Raw genomic sequence first — 21,190 nt, 5'->3', positions numbered from 1 at the left:
ACGAATAATGCGATTAACCGTCACATTATAACGCCCCCACGGCTGAAATGGCGAACATGTATGGTGGGACGGGGTTTCAAACCCCGTGACCCTCAGATTGCGAGTCGAATGCCCCAACCACCTGGCCAAGCCGGGCTAGATTTGAATGAACTTGGGGCACTAGGAGAAAGATAATAAGAACAAAGTGTGGCGTCTTGTAACAAACACAAAAGCCAGTGGCAAAAGCTGTCCATGTATCTCAGATAATAGTACCGACATAATCAATACGGATATGCGTCTGCAAGAGAGACGCAAGTCAAGTGTAAACAAGTTGGTTCCATGACCTACCAGTTCCAATGTCGCATACCTCAAGCAGCTACAGTAAATTTCGCGCAAAGCTACACGAGGGCCATCTGCGCTAGCCGTCCCTAATTTAGCAGTGAAAGACCAGAAAGAAGGCAGCTAGTCATCACCACCACCGCCAACTCTTGGGTTACTCTTTTACTAACGCAGATATCCATGCTATTCCATATAAAAATATACCGGTGAAACTGCCGGACGCAGAATCTGTGGATTTCTTTGTCATCGGAATGTTGAAACGGGCGATGAGAAACTGTCATCTTTGTACAATAATTTGATAATGGGAAAGAGAGATATGCTTTGAACATAGAAAACTTACGACAGGGCATTTTACAATGGACTACACTACATGGCTATTGTCACGACTCACGGTCGTCAGATAAACCATGACAGGACGTGGCGACAGAGACTGTAACAACGTGACAAGGCTCTAAAACTGTTTTAATATAACGTAATCAACTTCTGTAATGTGCCACAAACGATGAAAAGATATATTTATAAAGCAAAAGAAGTATCACAAAAAATGAATACAAGTGGGAGTGACTTATTGAGAGAAATTAAAACACTTAACACCCTACATTTTGTGTAATGTTTTATACTGTATAGTCTGTAAAAAAAATACCAATTTCTTCATAACTTGTATTCTCATGAAATGAGGCTAGTATTTTAAAGTAATAACCTTCAAATGTTGTTTTATTTAGAGCAAAGCTACACAATGGACTATCTGCTTTCTGTCTTACGTGGGGAATCGAACCCCGGATTGTAGCGTTGTAAATCCGTAAAATTACCACTGATCTACTATGGACACCTTCACATCAACTATATTAAACCATCACAAATGTAAATAAGTCACCAATTACTCTAAAGATAAAAACGGCAAAATTGAATCTATTTGTAAATATCCGATCTTGTGTTTAGAAAACGAGAGAAAAAATGATTTCATCTTTATCAACTTTCTACAGTGTTAGCTAACTTGTCACATGGCTTGTCAGCACAGTTTTATCATTACTTTCAAATATTATCATATCAACCAGTGGTTCAGCGGTAAGTCCAAAGGTTTATAACGCTAAAAACCGGGTTTTGATATCTGTGTTGGACACAGCACAAACAGCCCATCGTGTAGCTTTGTACTTAACAAGAAAAAACAGAAATCGCTTGCACATCACGTATTAGCAGGCAATTTCAAAAGTCAAAACAAAAGAACTAACCATAACTCGTGCTACATTGTAAAGAGAAAACCAGTTTGTTTTTTGTGTGTCTCACTTTAATTAACAAGAGACAACAAAAGTACAAACACCGACGTTATAATAGATCCACTTCTGATTTCCTGCTTGGTTTCCCTAACATTATTTCAGTAGCAAGTAAAGCTTGTACACCCGTTTATCTATACCAAATAAAACATATAAACGAAATGACACATTTCGAAATAGTTACAACTGTCCTGTTGAAGAAAAAGGAAACAAATTAGAATTGTTATTCTTATTTGCACTGCTTTAATAGGAAAAAGGTTTTTCATTATGTGAATTTCATTTTTAAGATTTCTTGTAGTATCAATAGTATCAAAGCACTTGTATGCCAGTCTGTGAACTTGAGGGTCTTTGGTTGGTGTCCTGTTTCCGTAAAATTGCGCCCCTCACTATGGAGATTCCAAGTCCCACACTATTTGATTATAGTAATCCAAGAGTTGTCGGTGGGTGATTTTGACTAACTACTTTCGTCCTGGTCTCTCAAAATTATGGACGGCTAGTTCAGGTAGCTGTTGTTAACTTTGCAAAGACCCAAGATAAACACACACACAAATCAAGTCTAAAAAGTATACGCCCTCTCATGCTAGTCAATTGGTATTAGTTCTCACCAAAGGAAAAAACATTTAACCATAATTATCCATTTTAGGCGGGAAATATATACAAAATGTAGTGTTTTTTTGTTTTGTTGAGATTGTTTACAGGTAAAAATAAACCATTTAAATTCCTTAGAACCAAAATAATGGCTCCACAAAAAAAGAAAAAAAAGACTGAAATAAAACTCTTTTTGGCAGTGCACAGTTGTCTATGAAAAATTAAAAACTACTTAATCTTTAATAGCATTTTTTATTTAAGATGGTGGAAATAGAATTCGTCAAGAAATTTGAGAATTGTATCCACAAATTTTGGAAGGTTTAAATTATAAAAGAGACTGATGGCATGTAGAGCCTGTACAAGCCACTGACAAGAAAAATCCACCGATGACATAGATGTAAAGAAACACATCATGAAAATTAAAACTTGAAAAGAAAAATATATGCTGGATGTAAGTCAGACTTTACTGCAGCAATTCAGAAGAAAAGTATTTGTAAACAACGTTTTACATTATCTGCTAATAATCATATTAAAATCAGGAGAAAATACACCTATTTATTAACTTTACTACATTGAAATGCAATTTCGGCATTTCAGTACGATACTGATTTTCTATTCTGACTTTCCAAGACACTAACTGTGGATACTGGGTATGGGCCCAGTGTGCCAGTGCCTAGCGAAGCCTGCGATCTCGATTAATAATAATCCATAAATCACATTTTGAAAACAACATATCTTTCAGTCAGGTTATAAGCAGTTTAACTGAAATCATGTGGAAGTTATGAAGGGTTCAAATGAAATGTGAGGATTTCATCTGAACTGAACGTACGTTTACAAAAGTGTGTTAATTTAAAAAAACTCCAAAATCACAGAATGAAATAACCAGTAGTGAGTATAAATTTTATAGACATTTTGTCTGTAGCACAATATAACATGAGGGTGAACGGGTGTGCTTAGCACTACTGATATTTCTATAAAAGCTTTCCACACTAATTGTGTGAGGAATGAAAATTTAAGTACTATTGGCATTAAGCTTTAAATATTTGATAAACTAATTCCACTTAAACTGTAAAGTTAATCAAAATATGTCAGGCCTTCTGAGACACAATCAGCATTATTTACATCTAAAACTCAATGCTTTCTTTAATACTGTTATTATTCTCTGACATTCAATCAGCATTATTCACATCTACCTCATCGGTGCTGGATATGACACTTATAAGTTCTCAGAATTATTAATGACAAGTTTTTCTTATTATTATTCTCTGACATGTAATCAGTATTATTCGCATCTACTACTCACAATGTTCTCTTATTGTTATTTTTCTTATACTGAAAATTGTGTTGCATTTTACAGAATTCCATCAAATTACTTACTGGAAAACGTTCATGTTTTAAAAATAAATCTACTGAATGTTGATATTTATTGGATTCAGTAAATATTCCACAATCACTACAATTAAAAGTTTAAGTTAACCACGTTAATCAAGTTTAATATAGAAAAGCATTCAGACAACAAAAATACAGTACAGTTTTCATCATATTTCTTCTGACAACAAGAGAGCTTAATCAGCTTTCATTTTACATAAGAACCGAAGCTGCAACATCTTGATGCCACCATGGTCAGCTTTCACAACTCCTTCATTGTTATCAATGGTAAGAAGTTCGCCAGTAGCTTCTCGATCCTCACCCATGATCACCTTGACCTTGAAATTGAAAAGTCAAACTTGACTATACTTTTTTTTGTTAAATAATGAAGTTGACAAAATCAGTTTATATACATAGAGGTTTACAAGCCTCTCTAATTATAAAAATCTAAATGACTTACAAAGCCTTTACATAAATACTTATCAAAACTTTAAATCTTAATTAAGAATGTGGAATAACTGATAATCTAACATCACTTTTTTATTTCTGGAAATATATACACCTTTGTTGATTTTTCATTTAAGATTTTACACATAGATTTTTCGAAAAAAACAAAAAACTGCTGAGAAACTCATGGATTTTTTTTTCTAAACTTCAAACTTTCTTTCATCCAATGTGTGTTACACAGTTTACAGACCACATATTAAATGTTTACATCTTCACTCTATACCAGGACCACAGAAATGATCACAATGTTATGTCCACAATGACATGCAAAGATTGTTAAACACTTTTGTAAAAATTCAAATCTTCACTTTCATCCAGTACAAAAAACTAAATATTTTCAAGTTTTCACACTTTCACTGACAGAAATCATTCAACAACTAGCTTCAAGTGTTGACAATTTTATCCACTAATTAATGACAAGACAGGCCTCATTTTCGGTGACTACTTTTGTGTAAAATTTATCTAGAAACTTCTAAAACTACTATACACATACACAGTAATTCTTAAAACTCACAGATCACATGTGAGTAACATGTAGTAGAATTATTAGGGTGGTATTTATTCTACTTTAAGGATTTTTTAGAAATTTTAAGGATGGAGGACGGTAGGCATTGTTTGGTAGAAATATATATTTTTTGGGTGGCTTAATTTTATCTTATTTCTACTTTTAACTTTATTACATCTTTTTAAGGGTAACTGCCTTCCCACAACTGACTGCAGACAGTGAAAGGCAGTAAGAGTTGAGACATTTTGGGTGTAACCATCAATACGTTTTTTACTAAAATATCGGGTAAAAAAAAACCAACAACAAATATATACACAAATCCACATGTATATCTAGAATATTTGCTGAACTACTTATAGTTTCCATATTTACATCCTTAACCCAGATGCAGCTTCTTACCCTGTTGCCTGCTGATGGTGTTACAGGTTCTAAATGTTCACTGAGAATATTCACAACTCTGTCTTCTCTCAACAAGAATACAGAACACATTCCTCCCTGAAAGGTTAACACAACATTAGCAAATGACAAGGCTGTAACATAAAACATTATTTAAACAAGCTATTGATGATAATCTATTAGAAAATCCAAATAAGAAGTAATCAGTTCACTCAATTCATCAAACATAGGAAAAACTTTTGCATAAACTAAATCTCCCTAGATTTTTCCTTTTGTGATTAAATTCATGTTTCTTCAAGTTTTTAATTACAGCTATATATAATTCCTGCAATAGTAATATCCTTTTAAGAATACTGAGGAACCAAATGTTAGCTGCAATAGTGACCACTTTCTAAATACTTAAAGAAAAGTTGAGCGTATACCAATAAAAACATATTTCAAACCAATCATATCTATTTATTCCTTTAAACAGGGCTTCAAAAAAACCCTTTTGTCCAGCATAACCCTGGATAACTAATAAGAAGTGTTATTCTTCAAAACTGGTCTGAGCCAGAAAAGTGGACCAAAAAATAGACAAATCTATTAATAATTTTTCTTTCAATAGAAATACAAAAAATTGTGTACAAGTACAAAGATTTCACAATACACAGATCTACTTACTGAAATTCCTCGTATAATGCCTGTTTGTCCAATAAGACCATCATCATCGTGAGTTTCTCGTATTCTTACTTCAATATCTGTAGTTTGCCACTCCACTGAAATATGCTCCATACCTAGAGAGCACAGATAATAAAACCAACAAAAATTTTAACTGATAATACTAAGCTATATGATAAAACAGCAGTTACTGAAAATGAGCTCACAACTGCATAATAGTAGAAATAAATAATACACTAAGAAAAATATATCAGAATCTTTTCCTTTTATAAAGGGAGTGATTTACCTGTGCCTGGTGTTTGTGGGTTAAATGGTGATGAAGCACCAGGTGTCATTGGACTATAGCCATAGCCTGTAGGAGATGGAGTAGCTTGTAACCCTGCAGGACTAGTTGTTCCCATATATCCAGTAGGACTTGGTGAGGCTAAAACAAAACCAAAACCATGTAGAATTAATAAATTTTCATGAGTTATCATTTCATGGTTAAAAATTACAAAAGGAAATGCAAACAATATATACATTTAGTACACCAAATTCAATATTTATGTCATATACAGGTGGATGTTTTCTCTGCAGATCATCTTGTTTTTTGTTTTTTTCTCAAACAATTATATTTTTTGATACTCCTTCTTCTGTTATTCTTTCTCTTATTTTAGTCAAACTAAGAGTTACTGCCTTCATAAAAAAGGTACAATTAAATATTTTGATTGTTAATAATATGATAAACTAAGCATACAATATTTGTTACTTGAAATTGCCCTACTGTTTCATAAAAATGAAGTTTTTTCAAAGTTCTGAGATTTTCTGGGTGTATGATAGTTTTATATTTTTAGTTACCGTTATATATGTACATGAGAATTGTTTTGAAATCAATGCATTCAAGAAAAATATGAAAAAAAAAATACAACAAAAGAGAAGTGGATAATTTTGAAACCATCAGTTCCTATTTGTTAAATTCAAAAGTACATAGCAAGTAAAAACATACATTGCAGTAGGTTTGCATAAATTCTGAAAAACCTTACACAGTATATTTTACTTTTGAAACTAACATGTGTTACAACCAAAAGATTTCACAACTAATTGACTCATAAATACTTCACTTGCAAGTACTTTTATAGCTTTAGAACAACAAAATTTGAATTACCTCCTGTAACAAAGAGTTTTACTAGGTTGTAAAGATTGTTTGGTATAAGATTTTTCTCAGTTATAGTATCATATGAAGACTTTGAATGTATTTCAGCTATTGACAGCCAGAATAGGCTACACAATTGTCAAAATATTATAGTTAGTTTTATTACTTCTATTTTCACTTGTAATAAACAAATACTAATAAAAATAATTTGTGGGCCATGGTCAGATCTTTAATTTGATGAAATTAAAAATGAGAAAACTGGAAAAGATAATAAAAAAGTAATTAGTATATTTGTTCACCTGCTTGGAGAAGATTCAATCAGAATTGTGCTGAACCATGATTAACAAGTCATTATATAATTCCCCCCCTAACTGCTTACATCACATTTCTAAAAAAAAAGATGTAGAAAAAGTCTACTGACTACTATATTCGTCTTTAAAACACAGAATACTAATTATGGTGTTACTTATAATTATTATTGTTATCATCATATTTACTGTATACTTCTCTATATTAGATTTTATATGCTCATAAATAATTCCTTTGTGATTGTGTCTGTACTTCTGTAAAATTGCAATGCATCTAATAATTTCAAGCTATTAAAGCTCAGAAATATCCAGTCCCATCTAGCCCTGGGGCTAGACAGTTAAACAGCAAATATTTAAGTGCTATCAATATTCCCATATTCAGTTCTTGTGGGTATAAAACTTTCTCTCTCTTTGACATGAAACATCTTATATTTATTTTATATTCTATAGTCAAAAAAGCTGAATACAGAAACATAAGTAGCATTTAATCTTACTTCTGACTTTCAGAAAAGTTTCCATAAATTTTCCATGATGTCAACTGACTGATATCCACATACTCTGTGGCATTGAAATGTAATCTAAACAGGACATGCCAAGAACATCAGACGAGTTGTTAAGTTACCGGGTTTTGGATGTAGAACTGTTACCATGTGATCTACTCTGTGAAGTTAATCACTTTTAAAGCTGGGTGATTAGTGGTATCTACTACACAACTAATCAAAGAATACATTAATAATTGTGTACATTTGATTAGTACAGGCTCCTTAAAACTCCCTCCTCCAATACAGGGAAAGAAAAAAAAATGTGAACATGCTGCTTTCATAAGTAGTTTTTAACCACTGCATTATTCTAACATAGTATTAAACTCCCTATTTTCATTCACATACTTTGTTTTTCAAATAATTTTTAATTACCTTTAGTTTCATATCATTAGGCCTTATCAGAAGGTCACCATTTGTGCATTTTGTGACAAACACATTTTTTGGCCATAAAAAGATATTTTGCCATAAATTTTCTTTAAAGATAATATGGATATTTTCTACTTGGCAAATGAATCACTAATGTTGACTAAATACCACTATGTGGTACCATTATGTTTGTTTATAAAACTGCCAGCAATCCCACATTGATCTTCTGTAAATCAAATAAACAGATAATTAAATAATGAAAACATGTTTTAATACTACTGATAGTAGATAATACAAATGTTTGTTTATAAAACTGGCAGTAATCCCACATTGATCTTCTGTAAATCAAATAAACAGATAATTAAATAATGAAAACATGTTTTAATAGTACTGATAAGGGTAATAATGATTTTATTTAATTAACTTATCAATTAGAAATAATTACATAGCCAATTAGGCAATATATTTAAGTAAAGATACAAGCCATCACAATATTTTCTATCACTTACCATAGTCACTAAACAGTAAACTTAACTAAACTTACTCAATTTGATAAAGATTCTATTTGGTAAACATAATACAAAAAATCTCCTGTTTACAAATATCACTACTCCGTAAAACCATTATATATCTACTAAAAAGTAAAAATACCATAATTTTAAACAAAGAACCAAACACAAACAAGAAACCTTTATTAAACCTAAAATAATCTCAAGTCATGCAACTTCTTTGTTTCATACTATATATATATTGTGTGTGTAGGTAAATTATCTTGTATTTGATAATGACAAAACCTTCTCCAAACATTGTACATTTGTTACCCATTCAATCATTATCAAGTTATCTGGTACTTTTTCTCATGGGAAGAAAAATTCTAAAACAAATCGACAAGTGTGTTGTTTTGTTTACATGCAACTGTGCATAAACTGAAATATGAATTACATTAAATAAATGTCAGGAAATGACTAAATATAGATTATAAAATAATTTTGAGCTAAAACTTTGAAATGTAGTTAGAATTAACATATAATACTGACTTTAAAATTTGTCTCAAAAATTTTTATCAAACAGCAAAGAAATAATAAAAACTACAGGAAACTTGCCTTCATACTTCAGGCATAATAAGTTATATTTAAGTTACATTTTTAATTCTAAACTTTGTACATGAAAATATATCATACATATCATACATATATCATATTACTTAATATTCAGAAACAATAAAGTACATAGTTACTTATCAGTCACCTACTGCAACAATACTGTGTACACTTTTCTACACTTGTTATTCCAAACAATCCAATATTGTTTTACATATTTAAAAGTGTGTTTAGGATAACATTGGGGTCTTAGGTCTTAGCTACACAATTATTCAAATGCTTTGTAACCAACCAAAAAAAACGAATAATCATAACTCATTTTATTTATTAGGCAAACAAGTACTTAGCCCAAGTAAAAACCTAGTTTTCTTGGTATCTGTTAACTAACATAGATTTAAAGTCAAACAACATACAAATTAGAATAACATCAATTTATTTTGTAAAATAAAACTTTCACTACTTGTTATCTTACAAAGCATGAAAACCATTAGGGAATGAATAAGAATATAACTAGAAAGTCGATAATTTCACCTTATTGTGTTAACGATGAATAAAAATGTTTAACTTCTCCACATTAACTGCAGCAATGTTTAATTTTTACAATGATGGTATGATAATACTTAACTTTTTAAAAGTTAGCTGTGTAGCACCAAACAAAAGTTTCAATATTTTTTATATGAAAGAAGAGACTTCCACTATAAAAAATATAGTATTTTAAATTAATCAATGTTGACTATATAGTCCTAAAGTCAAACAAAATTAAAATAATTAAAAAATACAATAGGCCTAATACTAATGTCATATGATAAATATAATTAATTATAAACATGCTTCACCAGCTTGGAAAAGGCATTCACACCATAACAAGTTATAATCTAGAAATTTTAAAGCTCAAAGCATATTTCTATATTTCTAGTAATGTGATCGATATGAAAACAAAAGCAGTTAGAAACAAACATTTAAATATTTTAATTAAAACTAAATAGTTAAAACTATTTATAACAATATTAAGAAAAACATTATAGCATTGGTAAACAGAGTGTCTGTTTTCACTTTAATTTTTAAAAGTCTTACTTAAACAGTCATACAACGTGCAATTTTACATATTTTAAACTTCAACATTATGAAAACACACTTTCTCATGAAAATTCTAACTTCTAGAGAATGAAAAACTGATTCTGTAATAAGTCTATGTTATAAGAGTTGTGCACTTTAAATAATACTAACTTTGATTAAAATCCAATATCTAAAGTCTAGACACATTCATAGTGTCTGGAAAAAGTCAAGGAACAAGAATTTACCATGACAACATTTAAATGATGTTCATATTGATGTATTAGCTAAGAAATAATTAGATACTTTGGTTGAAGCCTTAACTGGATTGCTGTTTACTCCAGCTGTATTGTTTTCATAAAACCTCAACAAATATTTTATGGTAATATAAAAACACTGACATCTTATGTTTCTTTTTGATATTACACTTTAGTGTTAGGATGTCTAGCTCTTGGTTACATTAATTTCTGAACAATATTTTTGGGGTGGGGAATTCACTCCCTAGATCAACATTTACATATAAAACATTAGATAACACAGTTATTAAACTGCTTACTCAATGTTAAAAAATATGGTTATTTCTGAAAACATTAGGTTCCAGATCCCTAGAACAACCCTTCCCAAAATTCATTCCTACTTATACAACATAAATAATAGTTAATAATTTCTGAAAAAAAAAAAATGGCAGAGGTGGTTTGTCCCCTGGACTACCCCAGATCCGTGCCTGATTAAACAACACAAAATAATGCAGTAATTAATTTCTGGGGAAAAAATGGATGGGTGGGAGGTCCAGACCCTCTGGACTCCTCCCCTAGACCTGCAAATGCTTTCACTGCTTTACAAAATGCAGTTATCCAATTATTAGTTAGAAATATAAGAAATTTAAAATTAAGTAAATTGTTATTTAGCATTTACATAGGCAGTCGGCTGGTGGCAGGTGCTGCCAGCCAGTTGTCTTCCCTCTAGTGAGCAGCTCAAAATTAATAACAGTGGTAGATATTCTTAGTATTTTTGTAATAACAAAATGTGTGAGCAATTTTAGTGACAATGGAGATACAACTTAAAACCCTCAAACTATGATAACTTGCATTTTCTCTAATTTTAAACATCAACAATATGAAAACATTCTTTCTCATGAGAAATTCTAGAAAATGAAAATTCAATTCTGTGATATGTCTCTTTTATAAGAGAAGTGTGTCCTAAACAATACTAACTTTGATAAAATCAAATTTCTAAAATCTAGACACATTATTAGTGTCAAGGCACAACAATTTACCCTCCCCCCTCTCACCAATTATGTAGCTTTGCACTTAGCAACAAACAAACAAATGCAACAGTAAATAGTTGGAAATCCTAATTTCAATTAGTTGATTATTTTCATGACATTAATTGCAACATTGATTAACCGATTACTTAACAAGACATTGATGTATTGCTCTTTGGTAATCTACTTTATCAATTGATTTGCTCAGTGCTAATCTCTTTAGATATTAACATTCAGCAAGCTAGTTTGTCCTTGTTAGATTCGTGAGTATATATTTCACTGACATGAACAATGCCTTTATAGAAACAGTAAGAAACCTTGACAACAGTCTGAATGAAAAAATTACATTGTTTATAATTAATCAAATACCTGTAAGAACTTTAACTGAGCTGAAACAGCCAGAGTTTTAAACATGAAGTGATTCTGCAATTAAAAAATCGAAGAAACTATTCTAGTAATATCTAAAAAAAAGCCTACTGTTAATAAGCACTTAGTTTCAACCACTATATCTCTTTACAAAATTTATATGAAACTCTCCCTAGTTAACTGTTTAAATTCTTTCTTACTTTTGTTAGACTTTATAATGCTGTGTGAAAACTGTTTCCTTTTTTCAATAAACTGGACGCTATATGCCATTTAACACTGTAGTTATTGCAATGTTATTGAGTTTAGTTTCTTACTAATTTTGTCATAAACTCATGTGCTGCTATATACAATGCATATGTTTTATTTGGCTAATAAAAATTAAAAAATGGAAATCCTAATTAAAATGACAAAACCCAAGGAAACAATTTACAACTTCCTTAAAGTTGATTAGCTTCTAGCTCCAGGAATAATAGTCAATGGCACATAAGTAATAGGTGTAAACAAATATAGCACACTAAATGTTAAATTACTGATTATAATATCCAAAATTTCAAAGTATTTGTTAATGTTAGCTACACTATACAGAGGATATAATGGACAACAATGAAAATGTTAATATCAAATTATTTATCACTTTTTGCTCATTGTTTTTGTTGATAAGGGAGACTGTAATGTAAATGCTAGCTAGAATATAATTATGTATTTTCAGTGTAATATATTACATCAACTTACAACTGAGCTATCTATATAGATTATTTATTTCAGGATCCCCAGCAATGTTTCTCTACAAATAAAGGATACAGGTTAAGAACAGTGACTTTTGCCCAAATGTTTAGATAGATATTCTTATATTTAGCTTCTTCTTTCACCTCAGGAAAGAAAAAATTATATTTGTGGTGTAAATGTGACAATCATTGCACATTCAAAGGTGGTTTTTTTTGCAAGACCAAGTGCAAGTAATCCATTTGTGAACATTAGTGTGAAGCACTCCATTCCACACCAAACTCCCAAGAAATGAGCAAAATCTACTTACTATATTCAAAATAATATCATTGCATGGTAACGTCTAGTACTTAATGAAAGTTTTTTATAAAAATGTATTAGAACTAGAAAAGAACACTTAAAACAGTCTTGTATGTGAGCAATTATTTCTGGTCAATTTATTATATATATATATTGTATCTTGGTTTTAAAAAAATGACAATTTTAGCAAAGAGCACAAACTTTGTGATACATTGAATAATCTGTGTTAATAACATAAAGAAGAATATTTCAGGGTATATGTAATAAAAACAATGTACAATATAGTATTTTTTATTTATAGTTAAGGTATGTAATGTGCAAAATGTGTTTGATATGATATATCCATATGCCTTGTGAATGTATTATAACTGTGGTATTTACAAAAATGTCAACAACAAAACAATTTATTTGATACAACCTAAATACAACAAAGTTTCTACCTCAAACATAATTACTTAAGAGCTTTATACTAACACTACAGTTTGAGTCACAGCATGAGGTTATAATCTGAAAAGGTAACCCCTATGAAAGCATTAAAAATTTACCCCATGGGTAATACAATATCAACATACACATTTGTATATGGTCAATATAGAGATGCTTCTCCTCATTAATATATACTGCCATCTATGGGTTTATTAGTGAACTTTTGTGACTGAGGTGCCCCCAAACAAGAAAAGTCCAAACTAGACCTATGTATATTGGCCTTAAGCAACAAAATATAAGAAATGATCACACTTAATAGCAGCTTCAGTGGCTAAATACAAATCACAGCTACTTTAATGCTATACAAAGAGAATAATGACATATTGATGATTCAAGAAGTAGTATTCAAAGAATAACTGAGAATTAGGGTGTTTTCCTGTTGTTTAAGTAATACATACTACTTAGCTTTGCCTAAAAAATATACAAAAATATGTATGATACCGTAAGCTAAAATGTAACACTATACAGTACACTAAAAGAAAGTTCCCAAAAAATGAATTAACACAAACTAGTCACTATGTATAATTTAAATAGCAAACGTCCAATCCATTTACTGAAGACTTTGCCAATTTCTTAAGCCATTACTTTACACTATGATGATATTCTTGTTGTGGTCACTAAGCATATTGTATCCTCTTAATTGGTTTTCCACCAAAATCATATTGCCACTATACATATTTTACTCTAAAATTATACTTAAACTATTAAGTTCTTAGTAACTAACCTAGACTTATCATGCTTTATTTTAACAAATCAGCAATCTTAATCTATACTTTTAATTAATCTCATAAAATAAACATGTATGTAAAAGAAAGGTCAAAGATATAGACACTTATTTTACAATTTTAATTACTCTGTTCTGGTAGTTATTTCAATATTTATTCTCCATAATGATTTTTATCATGGAATGGTTTTCTATTTACTTTTCCAATTAACCCCTTTGAGATGGGTCAGAGGTGAAAGGCCATGACATCTCGTTTGTTGACTCGCATTCAAAATTTTATTGAACTACTATTTCATGAATTTATGTCAATAAGGTTGGTATCAAACTGTAGATTATAATTCAAATTTTAGAACTATACATTACTCAATTTGTTAATTTAAAAGTAAATATAAAACAAATACAGATAAACATCAATTTTTGTGTGACACACGGTATGTTGAGTGCAACACTGGTTCAAATTAGATGTTTGTGAAGTCAAAATAATAAGTCTATAGTTTGATACAAATTAGAAACACAAATTAAAGATATTGAGAAGCTAGAATATAAATAAAAAGATATTGCTCACATAATAAATCAAACACAGTGGCACCCCGCTCACCTCTTTCCATATTTGGAAATGCTCCCTTATATACACTTACTTCTATATATATGACATGAATAACCAATTGGAAGCTCAGAATGTCCCCCTAATGGTTTTCTCACTTTCTAATGTTCCTTCCGCCATTTCTTTCTTTTGAATCAAGATTTCAATGAGGTAGGTTGTGTCTTTAGTCTGCCCAAAATTTCATATTTGTTTTAGACCCAAATACTAAGCTTGATAAATTATAGTAGAATTCTATGGTACTGATGTAGTAATTTATGATTTTTTAGTTAGACAAATGTGTATATATATAAAGCCGAAAAAAAATATTTTGTTTTATATCCTCCAAGTTCGAACTTTTTAAAAGCTTAGCAACGTACGTCAAGCAGAAACCGAGTACAAAGGTTGTAACTAGAAGAGATAATTGTTTGCTTTAATGCTTTATTTACTGTTCTATGTTTAGGAAAAATAACTTTAAGAACTTATTTCAAAATAGCAATAATCTATACACATATATAATGTATAATAATTGAAATTTGACTGTATTTTACAAAATACTAGTCGAGTAAAACACAGCCAGGACAAGTTACTTTGTAAAGACCAATGGTCACCTTTAAGTTATTTGATACGGTAACATGAGTTCATGTGAGTCTCATCGTTAACCAGGCATGGATGAAAGGTGAATATAATAAAAATAATAAATATACATAAATGTATAATATTATGAGATTTAAGCTATTTTGTCTAAACATTTATGTTTTTGTGTTATAATTTGTGTTCATTCTAGAATAAAAGAGGCATAATTTATGTTTATTTCCTAATTTGTTAAGGTGGTTGCATAATCAGTCAAATTTACTGAAGCTGTACCGAGATTAATTACTGAAAATAACAGATAAAATATAAATTTATTCTTTAAAATGTTTGATAACCATCCAGACATTATAAAGAGTTTGCATGTGAAATTAAAAAATTTTCTGATGCATAAAAGTATTTTTAATCTTAAAATGAAAATTACTTTGCATGACAGAGAGGCAAGATGTGAAAAGCAAAAAAAAAAAGACATGAGAGAAACACTGCTTTACAAACTTAAGACTTGATAGAAAAATTAGATATTTTGCGTATGAAAGTATTGTAATGTTTACTGATAATCGGCAAAATTTCATTAATATTCGCTTACTAATTTAAAAGTTATAGCACAAAAACTATAACAAGTACAAAATGGTTATGAGGTCAGTCCCAGGGACTGAGCCTGGATTGAAAGAGTTAACAGACAACAGTGATAGTTGAAATTTCTAACAAAAATTTTTAAGTATTTTCCAACCACCTATCAAATTTTGAGTTTAACCTTTCATAACAAATGAATTTCTATATTTACAGAGGCAATTAACAGACAGTGTGTTCAGAATGTTTTAGCTTTCTCTTTGATGACAAACACAAACTAAACCTATTAAGTTAAAATTGTTTCCACATAATCATATCATTATACCAACAACAAACCATATCAGAGTTATGACATAACTTAATCCCACTGAGACAGGTCTTCCTATGGTCATGGGTCAAAGGCCATGTCATCAAGTTTGTAGACACGCATTAAAAATTTCATTGAACTACTATTTTATGAATGTATGTCAATAAGTTTGGCATCAAACAGTAGAATATAATTCAAATGTCAGTATTATACAAATGTCAATTTTTTTGTGTCACGTGGTATGTTGAATGCAGCATTGGTTCAAATCAGATGTTTGTGATGTTCAAGTACAAAATCTATAGTTTCTTACAAATTACTGATACAGACAAGCTAGAATGTAAGATAAGAGCCTCCTATCTTTTCTATGTTCTGAGATATTAATATATTTATTGAATCAACCAAGGTTGCCCCGCCCACCTCTTCCATTTTTGAAAATACTTGCTTACATACACCTACTTTGCCCAATGACGTGTATAGCAAATTGAAATCTCAGAATGTCTCCCTAGTGGTTTTCTCAGCCTCTGTGAAGTATTTGCATGGGAAACTTTATTTTCATGCTAGATTCCAAGCAGTAAGGTAAGACATTAGTGAGCTCAAAAAATCATAGGAATTCTGTGGTATTGTGAAAGTAATTTATGATTTTTTGTTATTTCAAAATGCATATATAAAACTAAAAAAAATTATTTTGTTTTACATCCTCCACATGTGAAATTTGACATGGCTTATCAACTTACGGCTAACAGCAAACGAGTACAAAGTTCGTAACTAGAAGAGATAATTATTTTTTTATACTTCTCTATTTACTGTTCTATGTTTTTAAAAAAATAACTGAAAATTAAGAACTTGTTTGTAAATAGAAATACTGTATATAATGTATTATAACTGAAATGTGACTGAACTTTATAAAATACTGGTCCACTGGAACACAACCAAGACAGGTCACTTTGTAAAGGCCAATTTTATATTTTTGGATATGGTAACATGAGTGCATGTGTGCCACATCATTGCAACTTCTGTAATGTTAGTCAGGCACAGCTGAAAGGTCAATTAAATAAAAATAAAAAAAATATATCGAGGTATAATGTTATGTGTTTTCATGTTGTAATTTGTATTCATTCTAGAATGAAAAAAAGAAATTTATATCTATTTCCTACTTTTTATGGTGGTTATGAGGTCAGTCAAATCGTCCAAACCCACATAGAGATACAATAGTGAAAATAGCAGATAAAATATAATCTTTTTTTCTAAAAAAAAAATAACGTTCGATAATTACCTGGAGGTTATAAGGATTTTTCATGTGAAATTTGTAAATTTTCTGATGCAGAAAAATATTTTAAATAATTAAAATCAATATTACTTTGCACATTCGAAAGTCAACTTTCGAAAAAAATAAATGCATGAGGAAAATATTATAACTTACTATAAATATCTGATATTTTGTATAAAAAGCCTTGTAATGTTTACTGATAATCTGCAAAATTTTGTGAAGATATGCTTATTGTATTGAAAGTTATAGCATGAAAACTATAACAAGCATAAAATGGTTGCGAGGTCAGTCCCTGGGACTGAGCCCATAGTGATAGATTTAACAAGTTATCTTTGGAACTCAATGAAAATAATTATGAAAGCTATATTTGCCTGTAGTTTTAAGTACATTTTCCACCACCATAAACAATAATACTGGTTCTCCAGCCATGCTTAATTTCAGTACTTTACCTTGGTAACCAACAGGTGATGGTGAAGGTTGGTATGGTGAATAATTATGATCAGAACTAAACATCCCTGGAGTCTGTGGAGTATATGGACCCTGGGGAGTTTCTGGTTGATAACCTGGAGTGGCAGGATTGTAGCCAGGGGATGGTGAAGGTTCACTAAAATGGTAGTCTTCAAAATCATTGTGTCTGAAAATACATATAAATACATATATACTTTAACAAAACCTTTAACAGACCTTTCTCTCAGATACATTTGTTCAAAACTAGTCTTCACAGCCTCATTGGTGACATAACATAATAGATTGTAGATAATTTAGAACTTCCTTAAAAATAACATGCATAATTAATATCCATCTTAACAAATAAAAACAAATTGATTGAACATACAAAATCTACTTATCTAATCGAGCACTGTATTGATACTTAACATACATATGTATAACCCATACTAATAATGTTCAGTATTATCTCTACAATGGAAACATGGTGAAATATTACAGAATATTTTTAACCTATCATTTATAACTGCTATTATTCAATTTTCCAACAAAAAATGTACATTCATATAATTTCAACTACACTTCCTTTGCAACTAGCTTTCCAGCATCTTCATAGTAATATAAAAAAACTTCTAATATTTTGAAAGAGGTTAGCATGTTATTTTATTTTTAACTCTTTCCATACAAAGTTGGTCAATGTGACTAACGTTGTAACAGCAAAGTAATCATCAGTTTCCATACTTTAACTTTTAACACGGTAAGTGTATTTTTATGAAATGTGACAAATTTTCAGTAAACATTATAAGTCTTTTGTAAACAAAAAATCTGATTTTTTAATTAAGTATTTCTACTAAAGATTTATCCATGAATATATGGAGTCAAGAGTGTTGACTGCTCTGAGTGAAAAGTAATTTTCATGTTAAGATTAAAAATACTTTTCTTCATCTGAAAATTTTCAAATTTCATTTGCACAATAACCTCTAAAACCTCCTAAGTAAACATAAAATGTTTTTTTCAGTAAATCTTTATATTTTATCTGTTATTTTTCTAACTTAACTCTATACAGACTCAGTCAATTTGACTGACCTATTAACCACCATAAAAACATACAAAATAAATCTAAATTACCCATTTTTTTTCTTTCTAGAATGACTACAAATTATAACAAAAAACACAATTATCTAAAATAGCTTAAGGTTTGTAATAGTCTACACCTGTTTCTACTTAATTTTATTTTTTTATTGCCCTTTTAACCATGTCTAATTAATAATCCCACCATAAGAGTTGCAAAGCTCATGTTACTGTATTGAATTACATAACGTACATCCTGCTTGCAAGCATACATTGTGAAGAATTAAAAATTTTTTTTATTATTTTATCTAGTCTAACCTTGTAAGTTTCTAATTTTTACATTTTAGTTACTTTTATAAAAGTTAATAACAAATGTATATGAAAAAAAAAAGAAATACAGTATTTACGTTGAACCTCTTATTATTTTTGGTGTTTGTTACTGATGAAATTTAAGCTTACTTTTTATAATGATGATACTAGAACACAAAATAATAACAAACACAAAGAAAACAATGTCCTATAACAATTATAACTTAACTAAACAAGAAAGACTTAAAATAGTTTCCTTAGCTACTCAATCTGAACACAAGATAAACCTTCAAACTAAAGATGAAATCAACAATATTTTGTACTGAAAACAATGTAGCATTATATGTCATTCGATAGACTTTTTATTGGTTATAAATGATATATTATAAAACATCAGAGAGAATTATTTGTGATTTGTGAAAGAGAGGATACGATAAGTGGGCATGGCAAGTATATCCAATTTTCTAGTTTATGACTCTATAAACAAAGAATGATGGCTATAAAAACTAGACTTTGCCTTAGTAATATCTATATCAAATTGAGTAATCTACATTAAATTCTGTACTTCAGAGAGGAGTGATAAATAAATTAGAGAAGGAAAAGACGCAGAGAAAATATGTTATAATTCTCATATTAGGAGAGATTGAGGACATATTTAAATATTTCCTTATAAAATTAAAACTTATATACAGTAGTCTCACTTAGATATGACTGACCCATCTGCCATGATAAAAAACTCACATTTGACAGGAAGTCATTATTCAAAGGATCAATAACCAGATAACGAACGACCAGGTTTAAGCAGTGGCAGTTGCTATTCCCATAATATAATGGTTTATATACTGTATAGGTAGTCAGATAATGTAGTCAATTGGTACACTGTATAATAATTGTTATGGTTGAATAACAGGTCAATAAAGATAACTTAAAACTGTTTTGTTTGTGTTTTATGTAAAATAATTTATTCATTGATCACATTTATTTCATAAACATCTATGTATCACATTTTAATTACATACATATAAAATATTACAAACTGATAGAAAATTTATTACATAAAAAATCATCCATCTTTGTTTGTTTTGTGCATTTAAAGGAGTCTCTTTGAATGTTCACGAGACTGGCAGCTATTATATCAAAAAGCATTTTATTGTAGTTTTCAGCACACGATTTTAGTATCAATTTATAAAACAAAGTGCAATAAATGTCCAGAATTCTATATCAGAAAAACAAAAAGAAAATTGTAAACCAGATTCACCGAACATAATAAAAAACATCCCATATTTACCACCATTGCAACTAAAAAAATACACAGTATATCTATACAAGATGCTGTAATTTTAACCAAAGATCCAAACATCAGAAGCTACGTATCTTAATTGAACAAAACAGACCCAACCTAAACCAAGATTTCACCTTGAAACTTGGATCTTTTGATCCCAGCTCTGAAAAGAAACCATTCTACAAATTTAAAAGAACCAATAAAGAAATAAGAATAAATATCTGAACTCAATTTTTGATAGACTCTAACCAATATATAATAAGGAAATCCTTTCCGAATACAAATACTACATGGAATGTAATATGTTGCATTAAAACAATTTCAAGTAAGCCATGCTTACTCCACAGATTAGTCCAGTCTGTCACTCAACAAACCACAAGTTAATAATCTTCACAACCCGTTAGTTAATCCTAATAAAGTTACTTAACATCTAGGTTTCTATATCAAAATCTACTACATTCACTAAAAGAATAAACCTTAATTCTGCGGGTGGAGCAAAGACAAATAACAGTTTCTGGCCACCCCTAATTACCTTTCAGGACCTGAAAGTTTTTAAACCAAAATATTTATGTGTATGTACCAAGGAAATTGACTTGAACAGTCCAAGGTACCAAGATATATATATACTAAGCTGTGAATCAATCTCCAGTCATGTGATGACCTCTTTGTTCCATATTGTACACACTGTATTCATGTCTCTGTAAATTACATTATTGATATGAAGAAAAGTCATTATTCGATCTTCCGCCCAAAAATCAAAATTTGTTATTATATCTTTATTTTAATATCAAC

The 21,190-nt window shown here is 29.9% G+C and overlaps 1 protein-coding gene across 4 annotated transcripts in view; it reads right to left on the bottom strand.

The window, feature by feature from the left end:
- Positions 1 to 3,636: 3,636 nt before the first annotated feature.
- Positions 3,637 to 21,190, bottom strand: part of LOC106466405 (transcription elongation factor SPT5-like) — a 74,795-nt gene continuing 57,241 nt past the window's right edge. For all 4 annotated transcript variants that reach the window (XM_013926693.2, XM_013926692.2, XM_022394406.1 and 1 more), the window contains 5 exons: positions 17,739 to 17,923; positions 5,897 to 6,034; positions 5,614 to 5,726; positions 4,957 to 5,052; positions 3,637 to 3,883 (listed from right to left, as the gene is read on the bottom strand). In XM_013926693.2, the coding sequence (XP_013782147.1) occupies positions 3,743 to 3,883; positions 4,957 to 5,052; positions 5,614 to 5,726; positions 5,897 to 6,034; positions 17,739 to 17,923 (673 nt within the window). In that variant the 3' untranslated portion in view covers positions 3,637 to 3,742. The remainder of the gene's footprint in view (positions 3,884 to 4,956; positions 5,053 to 5,613; positions 5,727 to 5,896; positions 6,035 to 17,738; positions 17,924 to 21,190) is intronic.

Source organism: Limulus polyphemus, unplaced genomic scaffold (genome assembly GCF_000517525.1).
Source record: "Limulus polyphemus unplaced genomic scaffold, Limulus_polyphemus-2.1.2 Scaffold2249, whole genome shotgun sequence".
In the NCBI taxonomy this organism is placed as follows: domain Eukaryota; kingdom Metazoa; phylum Arthropoda; class Merostomata; order Xiphosura; family Limulidae; genus Limulus; species Limulus polyphemus.
This window is presented reverse-complemented; position numbering and strand designations above follow the sequence as displayed.